Source organism: Tauraco erythrolophus, chromosome 9, assembly GCF_009769465.1.
Source record: "Tauraco erythrolophus isolate bTauEry1 chromosome 9, bTauEry1.pri, whole genome shotgun sequence".
Lineage (NCBI taxonomy): Eukaryota > Metazoa > Chordata > Aves > Musophagiformes > Musophagidae > Tauraco > Tauraco erythrolophus.
In genome coordinates this window covers 19,426,080-19,448,138 of record NC_141473.1, presented here as the reverse complement: position 1 = coordinate 19,448,138, position 22,059 = coordinate 19,426,080, and the positions used below count along the sequence as shown (strand labels likewise).

Sequence of the window (22,059 nt, the reverse complement as noted above, 5' to 3'; positions counted from 1 at the left end):
GGCTGTGGGCAGAGCGATGCGCCCCGGACCGCTCCGCTTCGGCCGTGCCGAGAGGCAACGAGCCGGGTCTGGTCTCTTTCGGAGCCGGGTCTGATCTTCAGCGCCCTGCCCGAGACCTGAGAAATTCACACCCGGGCTTTCCCCCGGCTCATCGCAGCCCTTCGGCGGAGCACCTCCGGCCGCAGAGTGCCCCCCGGGATGTGAAACACGCTCTTTGTCCGCCGCTGCGCTTTTGCAGCCGCAGCTGATGAGCGCCGCCAGGCCGCCTCCCGCTCCGCCTGCCCGGGCCGGGCGGTGACTACAAGCCCCAGGCTGCCGCGGGCCGCCGGGGGGCGGGGCCGGCTGCCGTGACCGGTTGCGGCGCGGCCCTCCCGCCTCCCCGGCCCCGCCGCTGCGCGCAGCATGGCCGGTTTCGCCGACCTTAACCTGCCGCAGGGAGCGGACAAGAAGTCCCTGCAGAGCCTGCTGGAGGCCGCCGCGCACCGTGAGTTGGTGCCCCGGGCGCAGCGGGAGAGGGAGGGGAGGCCGGCGGGGCTGGAGTGCGATGTGCGGAGCCGGCGAGCCCGAGCCGGGCAGGGCTGGGCCGGGCCCGGCCGGGCGGGCAGCAGGAGGCGAGCGGCAGCTCCGCCGGGCTGGTGTGAGCAGCGTGAGTCTCGGCGCTGAGTTTTGCCTCCTCGTAGGCTGCACCTCGCCGCCCGCTTCCCTGGTGGAACGCGTTCCCCCGCGCTCCTCGCCGCTCTCCCCGCCGCTCTCCCGGCTCGACTTGGACGTTTCCTCGAGTGAACTTCTGCGGGGCTGAGCGGCGAGGAGAGCTCGCACTGTGCCTGGCAGGCTCTGTCGCTGCTTGTTTATCCCAGTGTAACGGTTGTTTTTTCCCAACGTGGACACGTTTTTCCACCTGCAGTTTCTTACGGCCCTGGTATTTTTTCTGCGGAACTGTTGTGTGGCCGGTGCTGCCTGTCCCGTGTCTTTAGCAAGTGTACCATCTGCCCCTGATCGCTGCTGTCAGCATCGTTTTGAATGCTCACCTTGCCTTCTCCCGTAGCTCGCTCTCTCCCAACTCTGCGTTGTCTGCAGTTTTAACAACTATCCTGAATGTCCTTAACTGTTTTCGCTAAGTAAAGTCATCAAGAGGACCAAACTAGGGCAAAATCTTTGGGGACCCCAACCCTAAGTATTCATGTTCATAAAGCTCTGCTATCAAGTAAGTGTTGTCAGGGCTGAGGTGTATCAAAAAGCAAACTTTTTTTTTAATTATTTTAAGACGCTTTTTCAGCGAATTAATCATCAGACAAAATTGACGTGAAAGGCAAATATGCATGTATTTATTAATTTTGAAACATTTAAGTGGTGAGTGTTTAACAGGTTTCTGTTCGGATTTTTTTCTATTAGGTTACTGGACAAAATGTTTTTACTATGTGTTTACTTTTTCAGTGGGATATTCTGCAGTTGCTCTTAATCATGTGGTCGATTTTAAAGAAAAGAAACAGGTAATTTTTGTTGAGATTGTTTGTTCTTAGTGTGTTTTCTCTTGTAAAACTACATGCCTTCTTACATGTTCCCAAACAGCTTTATCTGCAGAATCCACGACTAGATGCAAGTACAAATGTCTGCATTTATGACAGAACTCCCATTTGATAATTCAGTTTAAGTGCCCTGGAGTTAACTTTTAGTATCGTCTGTGCATTGTCCCTGGAAATAGTTTTGTTAGTATGACACATTTCTTTTTAGGGTTGGAGCACAGCTTTAGTTCACGTTATAAACTTAGCCCATGACATTTTGAATAACTTTGTTTTGTTCTCTTTTAAGGAAATCATTAAGCCAGTATCTCCTTCGGAGTTGTTTCCATCTTTGCCTATTGTACAAGTACGTCCAGTTATGTTCCCTCTATGTATTATTATTGTGAGTTATGTTTTTTACCTCACAGTGTTTGTATATGTGATTTTGTGTATTACATGTTAATTAAAAAAGAGAAATCTGTTCATTGTTTGATTGTTAAAACTCCCAGCATTAGAAGAACAATATACTTGCATTAGAGTAGGCTCTATTCATTATTTCAGAAATTATTAAATTACTTCATGTGAATTTCGAATCTCTTATAGTTGAATAATTACAGATTAATTCTTGAAATTTGAGGTTTGGAAATAGCTTCCTGGTTTTGATGGAGCAAGATTTGGATATAATGAACCAAGTCTGTATTTCAAATCACTGACATATGTTAGTTCAGGAACTGCTTTTGCTTGCAGTTGTGGCCTGCTTGGGGAACTATAGCAGTATTAAAACATACTCAGTTTTTCTGTGTGATTTTACTTTTCCTTTATTTCTTTCTTTCTCCTTTCTATTGACTCTTTCTCAGAGAAACACAATAAATTGTTCTTTGTAAAGGGCAGGTATAATATCAAACAGATCAATATAAAATCGGGAGGTGTAGCTACAGACTTGCGAAAATGATTGTAGGAAAGAATATGAGCAAGCTACCAATTTCTTTTTATAGCAGACAGAAAGTCACCACAAATTTTGGCTTTGGACCTTTTAAAGTCTTTTGTATGTTTTCTTTTTTGTAGGGGACATCTAAAAGAATTAAAGTCTTAACCCGGCTGACACTTATTGTTTCTGATCCTTCCCACTGTAATCTCTTGGTAAGTATATTCAGGACGCTAATTTTCCAGTTTTTATTTCCTTTTCTCAATGAATGAATGAAAATTTGGAAATTGTGTGGGGAGAACTTAATGGATTTTATAGGATGCTCAGCAGTGATTTCTCAGATCGTGTATTTGGCAAATAATGTGATTATGAAGAGATGGAGGCTTACAAGACTGCATGTGGCTTCTGTTGATCATTTGTCAATACAGGACAACAGTTCTGTTCCTCGATTCTTTTCTTTGATTTCTGGACTTGTGTGCATAAACTAGAAAACCATGAACAAGCCTTGTGTCTCTTTATGTTTTAGTGCTACCTGATGAAAGCAAGCCTTGTAAGTTTCTTGCTAGGTGGGTGGGACAGGCCTCAAAATAAGAATGAATGACTTCACAGTATGGCTCACAACAGAGACCTACTATGTAATTGGATGATTGCTGACTTTGTTTTAGTACTTGAAAGTAAAAAAAGGATTTTCTTCTCATTATTTTTGGTCATAATCGTTGTGTGTAGCATTGGCATCTGCCAGAATTCAAGGTAGTAATCGTTTCCTCCTTTTGTAGAGATCAACATCTGCAAATATAAGGTTATATGACATCATAGCAGTATTTCCAAAGACTGAGAAGCTGTTCCATGTAAGTACAATCATCTGGGCAGTTCCTATTCAATAACTTTTAGTGCCTTGGGCTAGTTTGAGTACATGCTTTGTTTTGATTTTGTTTCCTGTTTTATACAGGCCTGTGTGTCATGGGGCTAATTAAGCAACACAGGCTGCCTAGTCAATTGGTAGACTGAGAAGGTTGGGAGGGACTGCAGGAGGCTGCAGGGCCTGGAGGTGACTGGTTAAGGTCTGAAACATCTACGTGGTGAATGGACTTAGGTACTCCTGCACTGTGGTTTCCTTTGTGTGTCTTGTACTCTGCTGAGTACTTCTATCTAGTGAGGAGAGAAAACATCCTTTTTTTCTGTTTTAGATATATATATACACTATCAGCATATAGAAAACTTCTGACTAGAACTTTAGTTTCTCAAACTTTGACAGCTTCCCCAAAACACGTTTGCTATCTTCTGTTAACACTAATTGTTCCTGGTCTCTGAAATGCCAGGGGAAGTAGGAGGATTTTAAAGTGGAACTAGTATGGTCCTGAGAGTTACCTTGTTCCTTTCAGTCTTAGGTCTTCTTTTGGAAGTTTGTCCAAATGAATAGCTGATCTCTTTTTCTTTTTTTTTCCTTTTATTTCTTAATTTCAAAACAAAAGAGAAGCAAGAGCTTATGAGACAGAGCTAGTTCCAATTGTCATAGTGTCTTTTGAACAGATAAAGCAAAATTTCCAAAAGTTTGATTAAACATAACAGCTCTTGTTCCATTGCCAGACTGAGATTTCCAGTGTGGTTTTTAAGTGTTTTGAATGCTCAAGTTCAGTGAGAGAAGCTTTGCTTCTGTGACTACATGATACGTTTGTTACTTTGCCTGCCAAGGAGACCATTGAGGCTATAGAAAAGTAGAGCAGCCTTGGGGGAAATACTTGAAGGGCAGACAGTCATTTTCTCACTCAAATTTTATCCTGGCTGTTCAGAGCAAACTTGCAAGTGAAAACTGCCTGCCTAGATTTTGTGAGTCTATGGAGGTGTTGCTTTATCAGTGTTACTGAACAGAGGCTGGCGTTTGTAGCAGTGGTAGCACTCCAAGTGTGCTAGTGAGAGAAAACGGTGGGTGTGAATTGTTTTCGAAACCTTCATTAGGACTAATTTGTGACCTTAACCCAATGCTGTTGTTTCTTGCATTGGTTTACGTTAATAGAAATGCAAGCGTTTTGAACAAAACCCCCAATACTCTGTAACTTCTGTGATTTTTAGAAAAACAAGGTGTTGCAAGTGTGCTAGACCAAAAACTGGTTCAGTCCATTTCTGATGTTTGACTGAATGAGATGCTTACTATTTACAGGTGATACCTAAATACGGCGATGTGCAGCAATTCTTCAGCTGTTACTAACAGCACCAAGCATCATACTGTCTTCCAGCTTTTATCCATAGCTGCTATATCTTGAATAGAGCCTTCCTAACAGAAAAATTCCTAGTTTTAAAACACCATCCAAGGCAGAACGATCTCATCTTGGCTTCTTGGATGATAGGTGTTCGCTATCTCGGTCTCTCACATTTTTAATTAAAATTGCTCTCAGATACTTGGTAACAGCTGATGTGAGTGGTCTGATCAAGTAGAGCGTCTGGAAGCAAGTCATCTTTTTCTCAGAATGTTTTTCTCACAAAACCCAAAACTGTGACATCTGACCTATTGCAATTTCATAAATCATGTTACCTCTGAACTGGAAGAGCAGGTGGAAGTGTTCTGTCTCTGTTAGCCTCGGCAGTCAGCAAGCAGGCGTGCAATTTAAAGCAGAGTGCAGAAGGCACAGGGACACCAAGAGCAAATGTGAATCCCTTTGGAGGAGTGCCAGAATTTACTTTCAAAGAGAGCTTGTCAGTATAAAACTGAGTATGTTTTTGTGTTGTGGTTTTTTTTAATAAGTTAAAGCTACTTTCTAGTATTCCTGAGTACCTGTTTTGACACATTAAAATTATATTCTTCTGTTTTGTTTTTCTAAATTATTTCCCTTCTTTTTTGAAAGCTTGTCCAAGTAAAGTACAAAGCAGGAGGCTGTAGAAGGTGAACTTTAAAGAATCTTTCAGCAGAATAATTCAAGCATTAATTATAACAGTTACAGCTTAATGAAACTAATTTCCAACTGCTTTTATTTCCCTTGCAATATTTTAGGACTCTTGGGCGTGTGAGAGAGGTAAATAGTCATAAAATATTTTTGAGGGCCACTCTCCACCTCTATTCTTTTGGTCTCTGGCAACAATGTAAAAATCTCACTTCTCAAGTGAGCTCAGTCAATTTATCATGTGTTTAAATAAACACCTAAAGCCAGGTAATTAGCAGGGGTATGCTCTGTTGTTTTGAGGGGAAAGAGCGCTCCCATTTAAGGGTGGGTATTTTTTGATTTCAGCCGTATTGTGAGTTCTGTGGTCATATGTCCAGCCGCGGCAGCGTTTAAGCTGGCATGAACAGCCATTCGTTTCTGCAGTTCCCTCTCTGCTCTGCTGGTGAAGCTGCTCACTTAGCTGTGCGGCAGTTTGGTTTGAGGATCATGCTTATGGCTGAAAAGCAACCAGAGTTTTGCCAAGCTATTTTGGAGGCACATCCACTTTCCTGCTCTGATTCAGCATTCAGCCATGCGGATAGTTGTGCCGGGACACAAAGAGGATGGCGGTGCTCTGGGCAGGCCGCTGCAGATAGTGACCGTGTAAGCTGACACTCTTGCAGGTGATGGACAGTTTCTTAGGAAGGAAGCAGGATTGTTGATGACACCATCTGCGTTGCTTCCGTGCTGGCGGCACTTTGAGCTGGGGAGGGAACCCAAGTGTGTTTCTTGCAAACTGCATGAGGTGAAAGACTTCATCCTTACATGTTCACATTCAGGGCAGATTTGTACGTTTGTCTTTTGTTTAAATGTTTCGGGTTTTCTAACTCTCTGTGGAGAGCTGTGTCAATTTTAGAGGTATCGACAGGGACTCTGGCACAAATGACGTTATGCTTGGAGTTTCAGTGCATACCTCTGGCCCTTATGACTCGTGGATCTTTCACTGTTAAGGATAAAGTCTTCTAGGGTAGGTCTTGCACCACAAATTGTATTTTAAAAGTGGCTGTTGGTAACTCAACATTACCCTGAGAGCATCATCTTTCTCACCAACATTTTGACACTTGGTTTATTCTCCATAGAACAGGATTTTTCATGTTTTCGTAAGAGAAATACATGACCATTGGACATGTGCTCTAATTTTAGCATTGCCCAAAACCAGTCTGTGTGCTCTTGTCACGAGCCAGGGAAGCTTTTCTGTGACTGTGGCAGTGATATATGCTGAAAGATGTGCTCAAATCCTCCAAATAATTTGTATCCTCAGGGGTATGAGGAAGCTGTATTTGCCAAGATAATTGTAGAACATGCTCCTTCTGTAAGTCTCCCAAGAGGATTGTTTTGGGCTGCAACAGGAATGCCCACTCCATGCCAGTAATGAAGTCTGTGCCTGTTGCTTGTCAAAAATTTTGCTTTTTAAGAATTCTGACTGTTTTAATCATATCAGTTCTGCCTGCTGTTTGTAAGCAATTAGCAGATCATTAGTATCTAAAGAAAATTGCTTATATATGTCTGAGGATGTAGTGCAAAGCCAAATTTCAATGTTTATTCCTAAGATGTTTGCCAAAGCTTTCTTCCGGCCATCCAGGCAGTGTTGGATTTGTTTTATTTCTGTCTGTCTGGAGTTTCCCAGCAGATGGGGCTCTTGCCTGCGCTGTGGCCGGGAGAGCAGCTGGCTGTACAACTGCTGCCTATCACTTTCTGTATGAAGTTTTTGCACTTCAGATCCTTTCAGCAGGCAGGGTAACCTTAACTTGCCTGCGTGTGTGACTTGTCCAAGAGCCAAAGCTAGGCTGAACATTAGAGTGTTTGGAGAAATCTTCTTTCCAACTTTCCATGCAGTGCAGGAATTCCTCCTTATGGGGAAGTATGACTCTTAATTTTGTTTTTCCTTGGTGGTGTTTTCTGAAATGTTCTTGTCACTGGAATCTTGTGGATGTCGTGGCATTTGGGTCACTCCCTTTCCCACTGAGCTTAATTTGCAAAATGGAAAATAGTTTTCCAGTGTTTCTGGAGCTGATTAGGAAGGCCTGTTTTCTCATCACATGGGGCAACTTGCATGTTTCTGATGTGTATTCTTGCTTTCCTTCATTTTCAGCTTTCTCTCTTCCTGAATTTCTTATGGCCTCGCTGACTCGCTGACATCTTTTCTAGGACATGAGTCAGAGCTATTTACTCTGTGCATGTTCCCTTAAATCACCTCGGTCTAGATGGTGGTTTGTACTCCGTGTGAAAAAAAAAAAAAGAAAAAAAAAAAGATTAAAACTGGCTGTAGTAAGGTTAAACTTGTATATACAAGTCTAATTTGATACAATAGATTCCAACCATGTCCTGGCTGACAGAGTTGTTACAGGTAGGGCATGAAGATAAAGTTCGGTCTGGATGGCATGGTAGAGATGTCTTAACATCAAAAACCTTGTGGTTTGCTGAATCTTTGAATTGCCTGCATGTGTGCTGTGGCTCGCTTGTCTGGGAGGGAGTGCTATCAACAGCTAAGAAACATTCCTAAAGCGAGGCCTCTGGACTCATCTCCATCCAAATTTAATGTGAGCAGACTGGTAGAAAACTAGTTTGCAAAGCAATAGAGCTGCCCCGTGTTAGGGCAGAGCACAGCTATCCCACAGCCCAGCCCCGGGACTCCCCGCAGCCCCCTCCGCCTTCGTGCCAGTGCAGGCGGGGTGAATGGCTAGCAACTGGCCCAGGTGTGTTTGGAGCAGCTGCTGGCAGGTTTCTGAAAGCAGAGAGTTCCCCTATGCATAGAAAATTCCTTTTGGACATCTTCAGCCCATTTTATCTTCTTTGTTACATCACTGCTTACAGGTGTTACTCTGGCCCTGTGTAATCATCTTTACGGGCTAGGCGTATGTAATTCCTACATGTCTTGTGTGCATGAGATTATATGTAAATCAAGGGCTCCCTTTTATGCGCACTTGTATTTTCTCTGTATGTCAGTGTGGAGATCCTCAACCCTTTGTTCATTCCTTCCCTCTTTTAATACAGGCTGTAAATTGTGGTGCGAGTTCAAAGCTAAGCTTCTAAACTATGACCTGGAGTGTCATCTTGAGATGTCTTCCAGAGATGTGACTTTCAGGAAGGGCTGCACGTTCCTCACCCAGCCTGGAAAGTGAGGCCCTGTGGATCAGCTTGCAGTACTGGGCATGGGTCACTGTCTAAAGTTCTGCTTCTGTTTCAGTCTTTTTGTTTTATGGATTAAGTATTTTTACCAGAAGCAACCAACAGTTGCTACACTGGAATTAGAGAGTGAATGGGGTAAGAGGCAGTTCCTGGGCAGTTCTCTTTGTAAACAGGCATCATCCTTCGTGAGCGATGAGTTCTTTTGCCAAAAGCCAGCATTGCTTCTGCATGTCCTATGTTGGATAAGAACAAAGCAGTAAGTCTTGCCTTTGAGTTGATCCTTATTTTATTGGAAAAGTAGTTCTGTAAGTGAGGGAACGCTTGGGTTTTAAGCCTGAAATGCTCAAGTTGTGCACATGTAGCCCTACTGTTTTATTGGTGTACCTGCAAGGCATAGTATTTCTCTGTTTTAAAACTAAACTCACCCTGGAGAGAAATTTCTTGCATTAAGAAATGAAGGAGAATATCAATGCACCTAAAGTTGTTTACTCGTTTTTTTTGCTTATCTAATAATCTGTTCCTATTTCTTTGCTGTAGATCGCTTGCACAACTCTAGATGTGGATCTGGTATGCATAAATGTAACAGAAAAGCTGCCATTCTACTTCCGAAGGCCCCCTGTGAATATGGTAAATTTACATCTGAATTGTTTTCTTGCTGTTAAATTCTGTATTTAATGTCAGTCTGAGTTGAATTCCCTACTGTTTCCCTCGCACCATTCCTATCCAAGTGGTTTATTTTCTTGCATGATGTATAGTGGTGTTTCAGATGTCCTTCACTTCAAGGCCTCCACGGCAGCATTTAATACACAGTAACGTATGTTCTTTTTCTCTTTTCTGTCCCTCACTTAAGAAGCCAGAAGCGGTGTTCGCGATGAATGGAAACAGCCTTAAGGCCACTGCTATGCGAAGCAGTGAGATGTGGCGTGATTGCTGACTAAGCTGCCTCTCAAACCAGAAGTGGTACAGCTGTGTCAGAATAGATAAACAGCCCTGTGATTTAAAAGGCAGGAGAATGTGAATGACAGTGTTAATTTGGGAGAAGGATGTTGTGCCGGTTATTTGGAGGACAACTGCATTGAATCCATACTTACACGAAGGAATGTCTTGGCAAATGAACTAAATGTGGAATTGCTAAATATGTGCTGTGGGACACAAGATGGTTATCAGCATGGATCCAATATTTTGTTAATGCAATACTGCCTGCTGTTGATGGTTTGCCAGAAAGCTTAATCTGAACATGCTCTTGGTGAACTAGTTTTTTCCTCTGAGTATATGTCAAGGTTCGTTCCACATGGGCATTCTTGGCTGATGTAGTCCTTAGTGCTTAAAATTTTAAATTTGGAATTGCCTAGAAATCCTACTTCCCCTTCTATGGAAGTTCCGCTGGACTGGAGGCTGGCGGATGTTACCCCCATTTACAAAAAAGGGTGGAAGGATCCGGGGAACTACAGGCCTGTCAGTCTGACCTTGGTGACGGGCAAAGTCATGGAACAGGTTATCTTGAGTGCTATTAATGAGCACATACAGGTTAACCGGGTGATCAGGCACAGTCAACATGGGTTTATGAAAGGCAGGTCTTGCCAATCAAACCTGATCACCTTCTATGACAGGGTGACCCGCCTGGTTGACATGGGAAGGGCTGTGGATGTAGTTTTCCTTGACCTCAGTAAAGCCTTTGATACAGTTTCTCATAGTGTTCTGGTTGAGAAACTGGTAACTGCTGGCCTGGATGGGCACACCCACCTTTGGGTTAAAAACTGGCTGGATGGCCGGGCCCAAAGAGTGGTGGTAAATGGGGCTAAATCTGGCTGGAGGCCGGTCACCAGTGGGGTTCCCCAGGGCTCAGTGCTGGGTCCGGTTCTGTTTAACATCTTTATCAATGACCTGGATGAGGGGATTGAATGTACCCTCAGTAAATTTGCGGATGACACCAAGCTGGGAGGCTGTGTCGATCTGCTCGAGGGTAGGGAGGCCCTTCAGAGGGATTTGAACAGACTGGATCGTTGGGCTGAGGCCAATGGCATGAGCTTTAATAAGGCCAAGTGCAGAGTCCTTCACTTGGGGTATAAAAACCCCAAGCATCGCTATAGGCTCGGGGAAGAGTGGCTGGAGAGCTGCTTGGCGGAGAAGGACCTGGGTGTTGGTTGACTACCGGCTTGATATGAGCCAGCAGTGTGCCCAGGTGGCCAAGAAGGCCAATGGGATACTGGCGTGTATCAAGAATAGTGTGACCAGCAGGAATAGGGAAGTGATCCTGCCCCTGTACTCGGCACTGATGAGGCTGCACCTGGAATATTGTGTCCAGTTTTGGGCCCCTCGCTTTAAGAGAGATATTGAGCTCCTGGAGTGAGTCCAAAGAAGGGCGACTAAACTGGTCAAGGGGCTGGAAAATAAAACTTAATGAGGAGCGGCTGAGGGAGTTGGGGCTGTTTAGCCTGGAGAAGAGGAGGCTGAGGGGAGACCTGATTACAGCCTACAAATACTTGAGAAGGGATGGTGGGGAAGTGGGGGAAGGGCTCTTTACATTAGTGATGGGTGATAGAACAAGAGGAAATGGATATAAGCTTAGTCAGAGGAGATTCAGGTTGGATGTTAGGAAGTATTTCTTCTCTGAAAGGGTTGTCAGCCACTGGAATAGGCTGCCCAGGGAGGTGGTTGAGTCCCCATCCCTGAATGTGTTTAAGAAAAGGGTGGATGAACTGCTTAGGGACATGGTTTAATGGGGGATTAGGGACAGTTGGACTGGATGATCTCTAAGGTCTTTTCCAACCTAGAAATCTGTGAAATCTATGAAAGTTTGACCTAGAATAAAAATTAAAAATTAAGTGGAATTAATCCTGAAACAGAACGGAAGTAATACTTTGAAATTTCCTGTAGACTGGGAATTTCAGCATTCCATTTGGAATAATGATTTGGTATGAAATGTTGTTTGAAAGTACCCTAGCTGCCTAAAGCTCCAGGAGCTAACCTGGGTGAGGAGCAGAGTGACTTTTGCAGCCCTGTATTTGAAGACATTATTGTTACAAGCTAATTCTCAGCTTCCACACTCCCAGCTCCAAGGCAGTCTGTCAGACTGGTTTTGCGCATCCTCAGGCAGTCAGTTTTGGTTGTTGTGATGCCAGACAGACAGATTGGCAGGCAGCTGAAGTGGTGGGAGATGAGGTTAAAAATCTGCTTGGCTGGAAATTGATATTGCCTTCACCTGTTTTGGTTTTGATAAATTCTCTTCTTGTTTGCAGATGTCGGACCAGCTCTGTGTAAAACATTTGATGTGTACATAGTTTCTGTTGTGCTCACGTTCAGAGGTCATGCATAGATGGGAGCTGGATTAATTCCATCTGTATTCAGTTACTGGACTCTTTTACAGTATTAACATTGCAGCATTTTTTAAATAATATAAGTGTAAAGCATAGAGCAACATTTCAGGCAAATGTAGTATAGGCCAGGGAACTAGGAATTCCTACCTTCGGATTGTGTCTTTATCGCTAACTCACTGTGTTCTATAGCGAGTTTTTTAACTCTTCTCCATGTGTTCGCAAAACCAAGGATACTAGGTTTTTGATGAGGTACTTTGAGAGATAGCAAGGGATTTTAAAGCAACTGAAAATACATTGAGTATTACTATTCAGAACCTCACCTGTGACTCACTGTTGTTTAACATTGTCACAAATAACAGAGTATGCTGGGAGATAGGAGAGAAGAGACCTCACTGCTGCTTTTATGCAAGGATAAATTCCTCAGCTGCAAGACATGGGTATTGTGTGAAGCGGTGGTCTTCCTTACAGCAGGCGGTGGGGCTAGAGGAGGAGTGTCCTCAAAATTTCCAGACTTGTTTCTGACTAGCAGTGGTTACCTGTGTCCTTGACTTTGTGACAGAGGAAAGCAAATTGCAACTAATAAGTGACTGATATTTCTTTGTTTGTTAAACCTTATTTATCTGTCATCCCAAGATTCGAGTATATAAATCTGGTGTACAGTGAAACGTCTCCACTCTGCCCCACCCCCAGTGTTATACTGTGCTCTTGCTGGAACAATTCTGCCTTAATTTTTTCATATATAACACAGTTAAACAGAGAATAAGCTGCATCAATAATAGACAGCAGTTGTTAGATTGTTATGCTTCTCTCCTTTTGATTTCTGATCACTGTCTTTCATGTGAAGGCAATAGATCGAGGCATTTACTTTGAACTTCTTTACACGCCCGCCATCAAAGACTCCACAATGAGAAGATACACAATTTCAAATGCGATCAGCCTGATGCAGATCTGCAAAGGAAAGGTAAGCTCTCAAAGTGAAAGCAAGCTAATTAATTCAGTTCAAATTCTTCTGGAGTCGTACATGCTGAGCCATTTTAAATGGGTTTGGTGCTGGGGTTTCTGAAGCTGTGACTAAATCTTTGCCTACTAATACAAGGACACAATTATTCTAGCTCCAGATGCTTCCAGCCATGCACCACTGCATTCTTTCTTCTTAAGCTGTCAAACTGTTAGAGTCCTTTTTCAGAATAACCTATCTGTTGTTATTGTATGCAATACGCAAAAGAAAAGGGGGAAAAAAAGTGCCAGAGGTCTAAGGTTTGCACTAGAACTGAATTCCATGCATCTCTTTGAAATCCTCCATTTCATATTTCTGATTGACCAAAAGCTCTTTTTGGATAGTGTACCTGTAATATAGGAGGTAGAAAATAATAGGAAAAAGTAGATTTTTTTTGTTTTTAAACGGTTAGTAAATTTCCAGTATACAAAACAGACCCAACAGCTGGCTGGCTGTCATCCAGGGCTTTGCTGCAGTCAGATCAACTGCATTCTTTCCTGCTGCTGAAACCCAAGGAAGAAGTAACGCTTGCAGCTGAGACGCCTGTAATCCATTGCTTTTGTACCATACCTCCTCCCAGGCTACCAGGCTAAGCTGCCTGTCACTCTGGGTCCTCTCAGGCCATGTTTTTTTAACAGGGAAGCATGTCATAATACATATCCAAGTTAAAGGAGATTGTAGTTCCCACCACCTTTATTGGAAACGGCCTTTGCCACACTTATCTAATCCAGAGAAGCTAAAATCGGCATTACCCTGCAGATCTAGTCTGAAGTGGGATACACAGCTTGGAAGGCCACTTGAAAGCAGATCTGTTGGTACCTCTGTTCCCCTCAGGCATGGCAGCCACTTAGTTTATAGGACAGCAGAGTGGGTCAAACAGTTGAATTCCTTTAGTGCTGCAAAATAAAGTCAGTATTTGCACTGCCTTTCCTGAGAAGCCAAGCTCTGAGAGTTAATTGCACAAAATACTGTCTTGTATATGAGATACCTACATGCAGAATCCCTTTCCTTTGGGGTTCCTTTTTGCTAGTACTTCCCTTTCCTCTGTGCAGTTAAAGATGTGCTTCTCACACAGTTGTTGATTTGAAGAGCACCTGTTGAGCTGGCATCACAAACACAGCAAGTGAGATGTTTGGGTGCTGTGTCTGTGTGCAGCGCCCTTTCTTTCTGCATCTGTCAATGTAGTGCCTCATCTGTGCCTGGAAGGTAAATCAGCAGGTGCTGGGCATGGCAAGTTGCTAGGCACTGGAAGAGCTGGGAGAGGAATGCTAGCTTGCCTTTATTTTTTTGCCTTTATTTCTTGCCTCCAGGCACAGTACCTGGTGCCAGCAGAGGTGTTTATTAGCCCTCACTGGCAGTTTGTCTCCATCAGTTATGTAAACTTTGCTTTAACAAGACGCGGAATGGCTGGTTGATAGGCTGCTTGCATTGGCACCTGGCATGCAGCTCTTGCCCTCTGTAACCTATAGTTGCTGAACTTGTAGCAGCTTTTGGATCTCTTTGTTCCCCTCTGTTGTAGTAGGGCAGAGAAACTTCCAGAAATGTACTTGTGTCCTCAGAGCTGGTGTTGAGCAGAGCCTTTAAAACATGTTAAAATGTGCAGGGGATGAATGAGGGACTCGCCAGCCTTGCCAGACAGACGGTGTGCATAGCCACAGTCCCTCACCTGCTGCCTTTTGGTAGCGGAGTGTGGGTACTGTGCCTGGAGCAGTGTACTGAACAGCTGCCGTCTCCTTTACCTGGGGAGATAATGTTTTGCCTTTGAGTTCTTCCCTTTAGCCCTTCCCTTGGATTTGCCTTTGCCTGCCTCTCCTTCACTTGTTAGCAGTGCTTTTCTTGCCTGCTCTTGTCTCCTTCTCCCGTCTTACCCATCCCCTAACCAGAAGCCAGCTGCCTTTGGACCAGGCGGAGTGCATCTCCAGCGCACAGCGGTGAGCCGCAGTCCCACACTCGTTCGAGATGGCTCGCACAGATGCTCTGGGAACTTCTCTGAGCCTGGGAGACAGGCGTTGGTTGCTACAGCTCGGAGCAGGAGACTTGAGTTTTCCTAGCAAACTCTTGCAGTCAGCACCACTGAAAAGCACCCTTGGGATCCATAGTACAGTCGTTTTAAAGGTGAACTACACAGAAAGAAACGTCCTAGGCTCCTTCATGGTCTGTACTGTTAAGTCACCTTGATGTGTGTGTTGCTTCAGCCTCTGGCTTTCCTTACGCTAAAGCAAAGTTGTCTGTCCCATCTTTTCCTCCTCAGCACACAAAGAAACCTTGGGCACAGCGTGAACATGCAGTCATTTCCATGCAAATGGCTCTTTATGGGTTGAATTCCAGCTGCACACAGAGCATTTCCTTCCGGTGTCTGACCTGCTCTTTGTGCTGCAGAGGTGGCAGTGCAAGCAAAGCAGTGTGGGGAAGGGATCAAAAGCCCCACCTTGTAACTGGAGGTGGTGTGATGTGTTGGTGGTACTGACGTCAGAGGGGGAAAGTCTTCCACTGCCTCAGTACAATTCTCTTTCCCACCCACTCGAGCAGGAATTCCCAAAGCCTTTTATTCGGTATAATAGAAGGTGCAAGGACTTTTTTGCTGCTGCTACAGTTTCCACCTGTGCAAAACAGTCTTCCCCTGGGTGAGCATCCTTGGAGATTTAACATCAGAAGAGCGCTGGCAGCTGAGCTGTGTTATCTGCCAGCCCCTGAGCAGTCATGTACCTGTTCTGTAGAAACCCTTTGGGAGAGAAGGGAGAAGGATGTCACTCTGCCTGGTGGTTTTCCTGGGGTGCCAGTGTTGAGGGAAGTGAGCATATAACATGAATTGGCAGCCACTGCCTACCTGCAGACAGGTTTCCTCAACCAGTGTGAGTTTAATTACGGCCAATGTGAGTGCTGAGGTTAGGGTTGAGTTGTACCACACCTCAAAGAGTAGGCTGAAAATTCGGGAGCACCAAACTGTCTAAAGGCACTATCTGTAAGCTGCTTCTGGGGGATCCTGAACTCCTGAATCCATTTCTGTTACAGCTCAGGCCAAGTTGTTTTTTGTGGGGCCTCTTTCAGCTAGTCTAAATAGAGGGGGCACTTCTTAACACAGTGTGTGCAACTCTGCTATGCTTCTTTACCCTTAAGGTCCCTTTAAAGTCCACTATGAGAAATACAGGATGATAGGTGCTTGCCTAATGCCATCACCCTGACATTTATACTGCTTAGCTTGTCCCTCTGAAAGGTATGGTGCTTATTCATCTCACCTCTCTCTGTGAGAGGTTTGTAACTGCAAGGGAGGGCTTGTCCTTGTGTCCCTCTCTCTGTAGGGGACAGGGAGATAACCTGGGTTTATTCACGTCCCCATATTAAGATCAGTGCTCTGCTAGAGTTCAGTTCATCTGAGAGCATCAGATACTCTGATGGTTAATTGAGTTCTGAGCCTGAACTCAGCTAATGCTTGTAAAGTCTTTGCTGCTTGCTGATTTTTTTTTTTTCCATTTCTCGATGCTGTCTGACAGATGAACGTTTGTTCTCTTTTGTTTTCCAGAACATTGTTATATCTAGTGCAGCTGAAAGGGTAAGTCTCAGATTTTTGGTGAAGTCAGAACAATTTGAGGATTTATCTGTGGCTGAAAACACAGCTTTAATTATATATTAAACATATAAAAAATTGTAACTTTAAATATGATTGCCATCTTGTGGGTTTTTTTAATCAATCTATTTTACCAAAGAATTGTATTGTGGGATTTGGTGGGTTTTTTTTGTTTAGTTGAGTGGGGCTTTTTTTGTTGCTGTGGTATTTTTCCATAACAATTTTCTCCCATATGAGGACTCTGTTTTCCAAAATAGTAGTATTTGCTTGATTTCCTAGTGCATTTTAAACAGCTTAGTATTATGTAGAATTTAATCTTGCCTTCCTGATAGCCCTGTCCTGCCTGCTCACACTCTGTCAGCCTGTAAGAAAGTGCATGCACATATCCAACCTTCTTTGTTTTGTTTTAGCCTCTAGAACTACGAGGTCCTTACGACGTGGCTAATCTGTATCCTTTTTTCTAAGTCAAAGACATCAGTTAATAGTAACATGTGAAAGTTCAAAGTGGTTTTGAAATACTTCCATCCGTTAAGCTCCTTGAACTTTACACGGTGATGCTTGTTGGTGACCAATTCAATGAATCAGGGCTCTGAGTGGGTGTGGAAGGAGAAACAGCTCTTGGTCATGGGGTAGCATGAGCAGTCACTGTAAATAGTAATGTCTGTGTTCAGCTAAAGGTATGTTTTGTTGTGACATGTGTTGATATCATGTGAGTGTAAGTAGAGAAATGAATAAAACCCACAGAAATATATGGACACTGTGAATCAAACCAGAAATTATTACTTATGGTTTCCCAAGGTGCCACACCTTTTGCAGCTATAAAATCATATTGAGAAAGAAAAAGTTCCTATCTGCGTGCTGGTTAATTCTGTTCTGAATTTTCCAGTCCTTAGTTACATATGTGCTATTAAGTAAGTGGTGGTGTTCTAGAAACCAAGGAGAGTGTCTTTACTCCCCTTGTTTTAGGAATTCAGCTGCATTTTTACTACTCCCCCCTCCCCACCCCACAAACATGTATCTGGACTGTCCCTCAAAGGGGAGGAGCGTGCTGAGTCGTGAGAACTGCGTGGGAGGGTGTGCAGCCTGGAAGGATTTTACGCACAACTTTTCCTTCCCTCTTAAAAAGAGCAGTCAGGTTCAACCCGAATTAACGTACGTAATCTGGTGTCATCCCTGCCCGAGGTGGCTGGGAACTTTTCAGCGTAGTGCTTTTGTATCAGACAGTGCCCTTTCCTCAAAATGGAAATTTTCAGTGGGGTCATTTTTTTACTTGATTATGCAAATAAAAATGTTCCTGTGTTGACATATTTTTATTTTCAAAAGTACAACTTCTCGTCTGGAAAAAAGCAATGTTGCCAGGAGCTTTCCAGGAGGGCTGCTGGGGAACTGCAGACAGGAGAATTGGGTGCCTCAGCTCCCTGCCTCTGGGTAACCTTATGCAAAATGTCACTTCAAGTTACAGCTTTGCTAATTCCCAGTTATTTGTAGAGTAAGCAAACCTATCATGCAGACAGCCTTCCCTATTCTGTTTGTTCCTTTCCATGCGTTCTGATCCTGAGCAAAGGTGATAGAGGTTTGCTGTTTGGGCTGTCAGAAGGCGAAGCCAAGGCAGCTGTGTCTACCAACTGCAGAGCCACCATGCTTCATGGAGGTGAGCGAAATGAACACAGGCTCATCTAAGTAACACTTGCATTGTTAAACTAAGTTCATGTTAATGCATGTTTTCCAAAAGGCCCAAGACCTTACAGGGCAAGTCAGCTTGGGGTTTTAGCTCCTTTGTCCAATGCATACAGAGGAGCTTGTGCAGCAAGGGTGTTTTGTTTTCCCTTGTTGCCATGTTAGCAATTCAGTGGAAGAATTGATGGTGCTGTCTGTACTGGAGTGCTCGCTTAACCACATTAGAGAGTCATAAACTGTTTAGCCAAAACACAGATCTGCCTGTTGTGCTGCATAGTGAAACTATCCCTTCTTTCAGAAAGGGTTGAATGCTGATCTCGCTGACATCAGCAGAAACTACATCGTTGACTTCAGGAAAATCGGAATGCATGTTTTGCGTTTACCCTATTGTAGCATGAGTGCAGAAGCAAACTTTGCCATGTCCCTTTCTGATGCTTCGTTATGTGATGTGTTTCTGACTCACTCTTCAGTGTGGATCACTTCAAACTTGATGCAAAATGAAATACCCCACATGCTTGCTGCTTAGGAAGAAATGTTTCATATAGCATACGATGGCTTGAAGTGTTTTGGTGAAACAAAACTTTCTTCCTTGTGCTCTCAGCAGAGGAAGCTCACAGTGACTCTCTTCCATTTACCCATTTTTAGTACTAAAATAGTGGAAATTTAGCTTGTGGCCCCCTGCACTGGAAATCAAAAGGTTTCCTGTTGTATTTTGTGTCCTGGTGTCAGTGCAGCAGAGATGCCGCAGTTTGTGTCCCAGCAATCAGTTTAGACCCTTGCTTTCCACTGTAGCACTGCTTTCTCCACCTCTAGTCTCCTTTTCACATGCTTATTTGTTGGTTTTTAGTGTTTCTTGATTTTGTTGTTGTTTATTCCAATGGCATTTTAACATTGCAACTGAGAAGTTGCATCTAGCTCTTAATTTCTGCCTTTGCCGAGGTTTGTTGGGAAGGTATGATTTCTAGTCGTGTTCCCAACAACTTGAGTTGCTCTAAGTTTCAAAGGTACAGTAGGATTTGGTTTGCATCTCTTGTTTCAGCAGAGGTAATTGACAGCAGGTAGCTTAGACCTCTTGGAGAGGGCATTTCTGTGAACAAGATAATCCTCCAGTCTGCTACTCGTCTACATAGAGACAGTGTGTTGGAAGAATTTTTGTCAAGTTGATGTGGAATTTCTCAAGACCATCATCTAGCTTATCTGTGAAATTAAATAGCAAATGTCATTTCCTTATCCCCGAAAGAATACTAGCCCAGAATAAGTCCATATATTTTGGCAAGGTTCTTGCAGAGCCTCTTCGCTAACAGAATATTTGTAGGGAGTCTCTTCTACCTCTAATTGTGCAGAGAAGCCTCCTCCTAGTAGTTTCGAAATTGATTGGGCTCACCAAGTTGTTTGGCAAACATGAGGAGTTTGATAACATCACACAGTAGTACTTTATGGTAATGCTGAGGGTTCTGTAAATAAAATATTGAAAACCATAAAGCCAATTACTTGGTATGTATAGGGGAGCCTCTGCCAATGTAGCTGTGCCAGCCTAGTCTGTTTAAGATCCTGGGGTATGTGAATACATTTTTTATATTTTTTTTTTAAGAACAGTATGTTTTGCTCAGAAATGTTTTTTTGACAGCACTTCAAGAATGTGTCCTTCTGGGACTATTGAACTGATTAAGCCTGGTTTCGTGTGGTTTTGTGTGTCTGCAGCCCCTCAATCCCTGCAGACCTCAGTTTTCCCTTATGTTTACTGTAATTCTACACCCACCATCGGATTTCCCCCTTTAGTTTCACCGCTCCATAAGGCAGCATATCCCCAACTCCTGCCCACGCAGGTTGCTTACCTGCTGTGTGTGCTGGCTGGCTGGCTGTTAAACATGTTGAATTGTGCTTTGTGGCATGGACACCTGCAATGAGTACGCATTAATGCATTAGTGTCATTTTATTTGAGGTACTACAGCTTCTGCTTGTATATTCCAGAAACTCGGAAGAGTGCCTGTGGGGTAGTGTACACAGTGAAGAAACCTCGCAAGGTTGAGGAGGAAGAAACAACACTGCCAGCCTGCAAAAAAGCTAAGACTCAAGCTTGAGGACTGAACCAATTATGAACAAGAGCCTCCATCCCGTCTTTACTCAGTGTTGAGTCTTCTTCCACCCTCCAGCCAGCCCACTTCCTCCCTTACTACTTTATTTAGCCTGGACAAGAATTATTCTTCTGCTGTACAAGTGAGGAAAGTTGTGAGAATGAGACTGCTGAATGGTAGTTCACCACATCTGAAAGGTCATGCTGGGCTTCTGGCCAAGGTCAGGATACCATCTCTCCACCTTGTCTTAGGTCTTCTGGAGTTAGTACAAACTCAACAAGTTTGTAACATATGGAAATTTTCAGTTGTACAAGTGCATTCCTTTTTTTATTAAAAATGTTTCTAAGAACGCATGCTTTCAAAGTCTAGCTCTTACCATTTCTCAAGTTTTAAACACATCTCTGTACTAAATCTTACAACCGCAAGCTGGTAGATGAAGTTTACCTTCAGTGGCCTGTGAAGAATAATAGTGCAGTAAAAAAAATAATCTACTTCCCATTCTGTTTTGTGATCAATGGCTATAAAGAAGATATCAGCATCTGTCACTTGCTAGGAGATATCTTGGATTTGTGTTACAATAGGACTGACTGACCTCACCTGCTAGACACACATCCCAGAGGCCATCCCTGTCCTGCAGCTCTTAACCATCTCATGTTACTGTTTTGTTTTAACACAGATGGGAAGGAAAAGCCCAAGGTTACACTGAACGTGTGCTCAGCGTGGTATGTTGCAGTCACAGTGTAACAGCTGTCTCACCTTGGCCTGAGTGGTCTCCGCGTCACATCATTTTTACTGCATCATTTCCTCCTTTATGTCCTGGTCTGGCGGTGTTGTCTATGAGAGTGTTCGTTTTGCCACCTCCTGCCTCTCCATTTTCCTTCCTGTTAATGCCTCAGTAAACCTAACCTGGCTGCCAAAAAAGCAATCGTAACAGATTATAATCAGCAGAGCATTTTCAGAGCTCTTCCAAATGTTGACTGAAGTTTTTCTTTTGATTAAAGCAATACAAAAATTATGTAAGCTACTGTATTCAAGATACTCTTGAGCCAGCTTTACGGTGAATGTTCCAGTTTTCTATTTGCATCTGACAACAAGTTGAGAAGTGGAAGCTATAGCATGTAAAATACTGTGGAAATCTTGCAGTGGGTCATCTCTGAGCTCTTAGTAACTGGACTGAGCAGAATGGATGAAGTTCTCAGTAGACTAACAGTTCTATACAGTGCTAGTGTAAGTTACAACAGCTTTTGCTTCATTCAACAAATGAAATACTTTTTCTTTATATTATTATTTTACTTGTTGACTTTGTGGTCTGAGTCTGTTTTATTATAGATATTGGAATGTAATATATATGTGTAGAGTAGTTTGTCATTTATAGACTTACCTCCAAAATGATGGTCTAACCAGAGAAGAAGCAGGAATGTGTGCATCTGGTGCAATTTTCTGAACAATACATCATCTTGCCTTGGCCAGAGAATAACCCACCTTGAGCATGAAAGATGTTGTTTGGTAACTACCATATGGAAAGCATATGGAGGCTTTTGAATGCTAGAAACCCTTCTTGCTGCTTGTTTGACTTGATTTAAAAAAATTTACAGTCTACTTCTTTGCTCTTTAAGTAGGTACAGTGCTGCAGGAACTGATTGAAAAGTTTATTCTCCTCCAGTTTCCTGAAGCACATTGTGCTGGCCACTTTGGTGCCTGAACAAGTGAACTGCTGCTCGGTTAGGATGATAAACAAGCTGAGTTAGCCAGCACTGATGTAATTTCTATTTCCTGCAAGGCATTCTCCCAGTGTCCAGGTAATTGTGCAGAAATGAGTAGTGAAGTAGCAGCTTGCAGAGAAAGGCAGTGAGCAGAGGTGTGCCATAATTTTTATGGAGAAGAGTGTGTTCACCAATAAAACCTACACGTGGCAAGGTGACACTTGGGAGTTACGGTGCTTGTGTGAGAACAAGTCTCA

At 43.5% G+C, this 22,059-nt stretch overlaps 1 protein-coding gene across 2 annotated transcripts; it reads left to right on the top strand.

Annotated features, from left to right (window-relative positions):
• Positions 1-397: 397 nt before the first annotated feature.
• RPP30 (ribonuclease P/MRP subunit p30) lies at positions 398-20,147 on the top strand. 2 transcript variants are annotated; one of them, XM_086616359.1, is made up of 11 exons: positions 398-484; positions 1,435-1,490; positions 1,810-1,866; positions 2,565-2,639; positions 3,201-3,272; positions 9,006-9,095; positions 12,630-12,746; positions 16,303-16,332; positions 16,758-16,795; positions 17,919-17,998; positions 19,996-20,147. In XM_086616359.1, the coding sequence occupies exons 1-11, from the start codon at positions 403-405 to the stop codon at positions 20,103-20,105; spliced, it is 807 nt and encodes a 268-aa protein (XP_086472485.1). In that variant the 5' UTR covers positions 398-402; the 3' UTR covers positions 20,106-20,147. The 2 variants fall into 2 exon arrangements, with proteins under 2 accessions (XP_086472485.1, XP_086472486.1); XM_086616360.1 differs by lacking the exon at positions 3,201-3,272.
• The last annotated feature ends 1,912 nt before the right edge of the window (positions 20,148-22,059 follow it).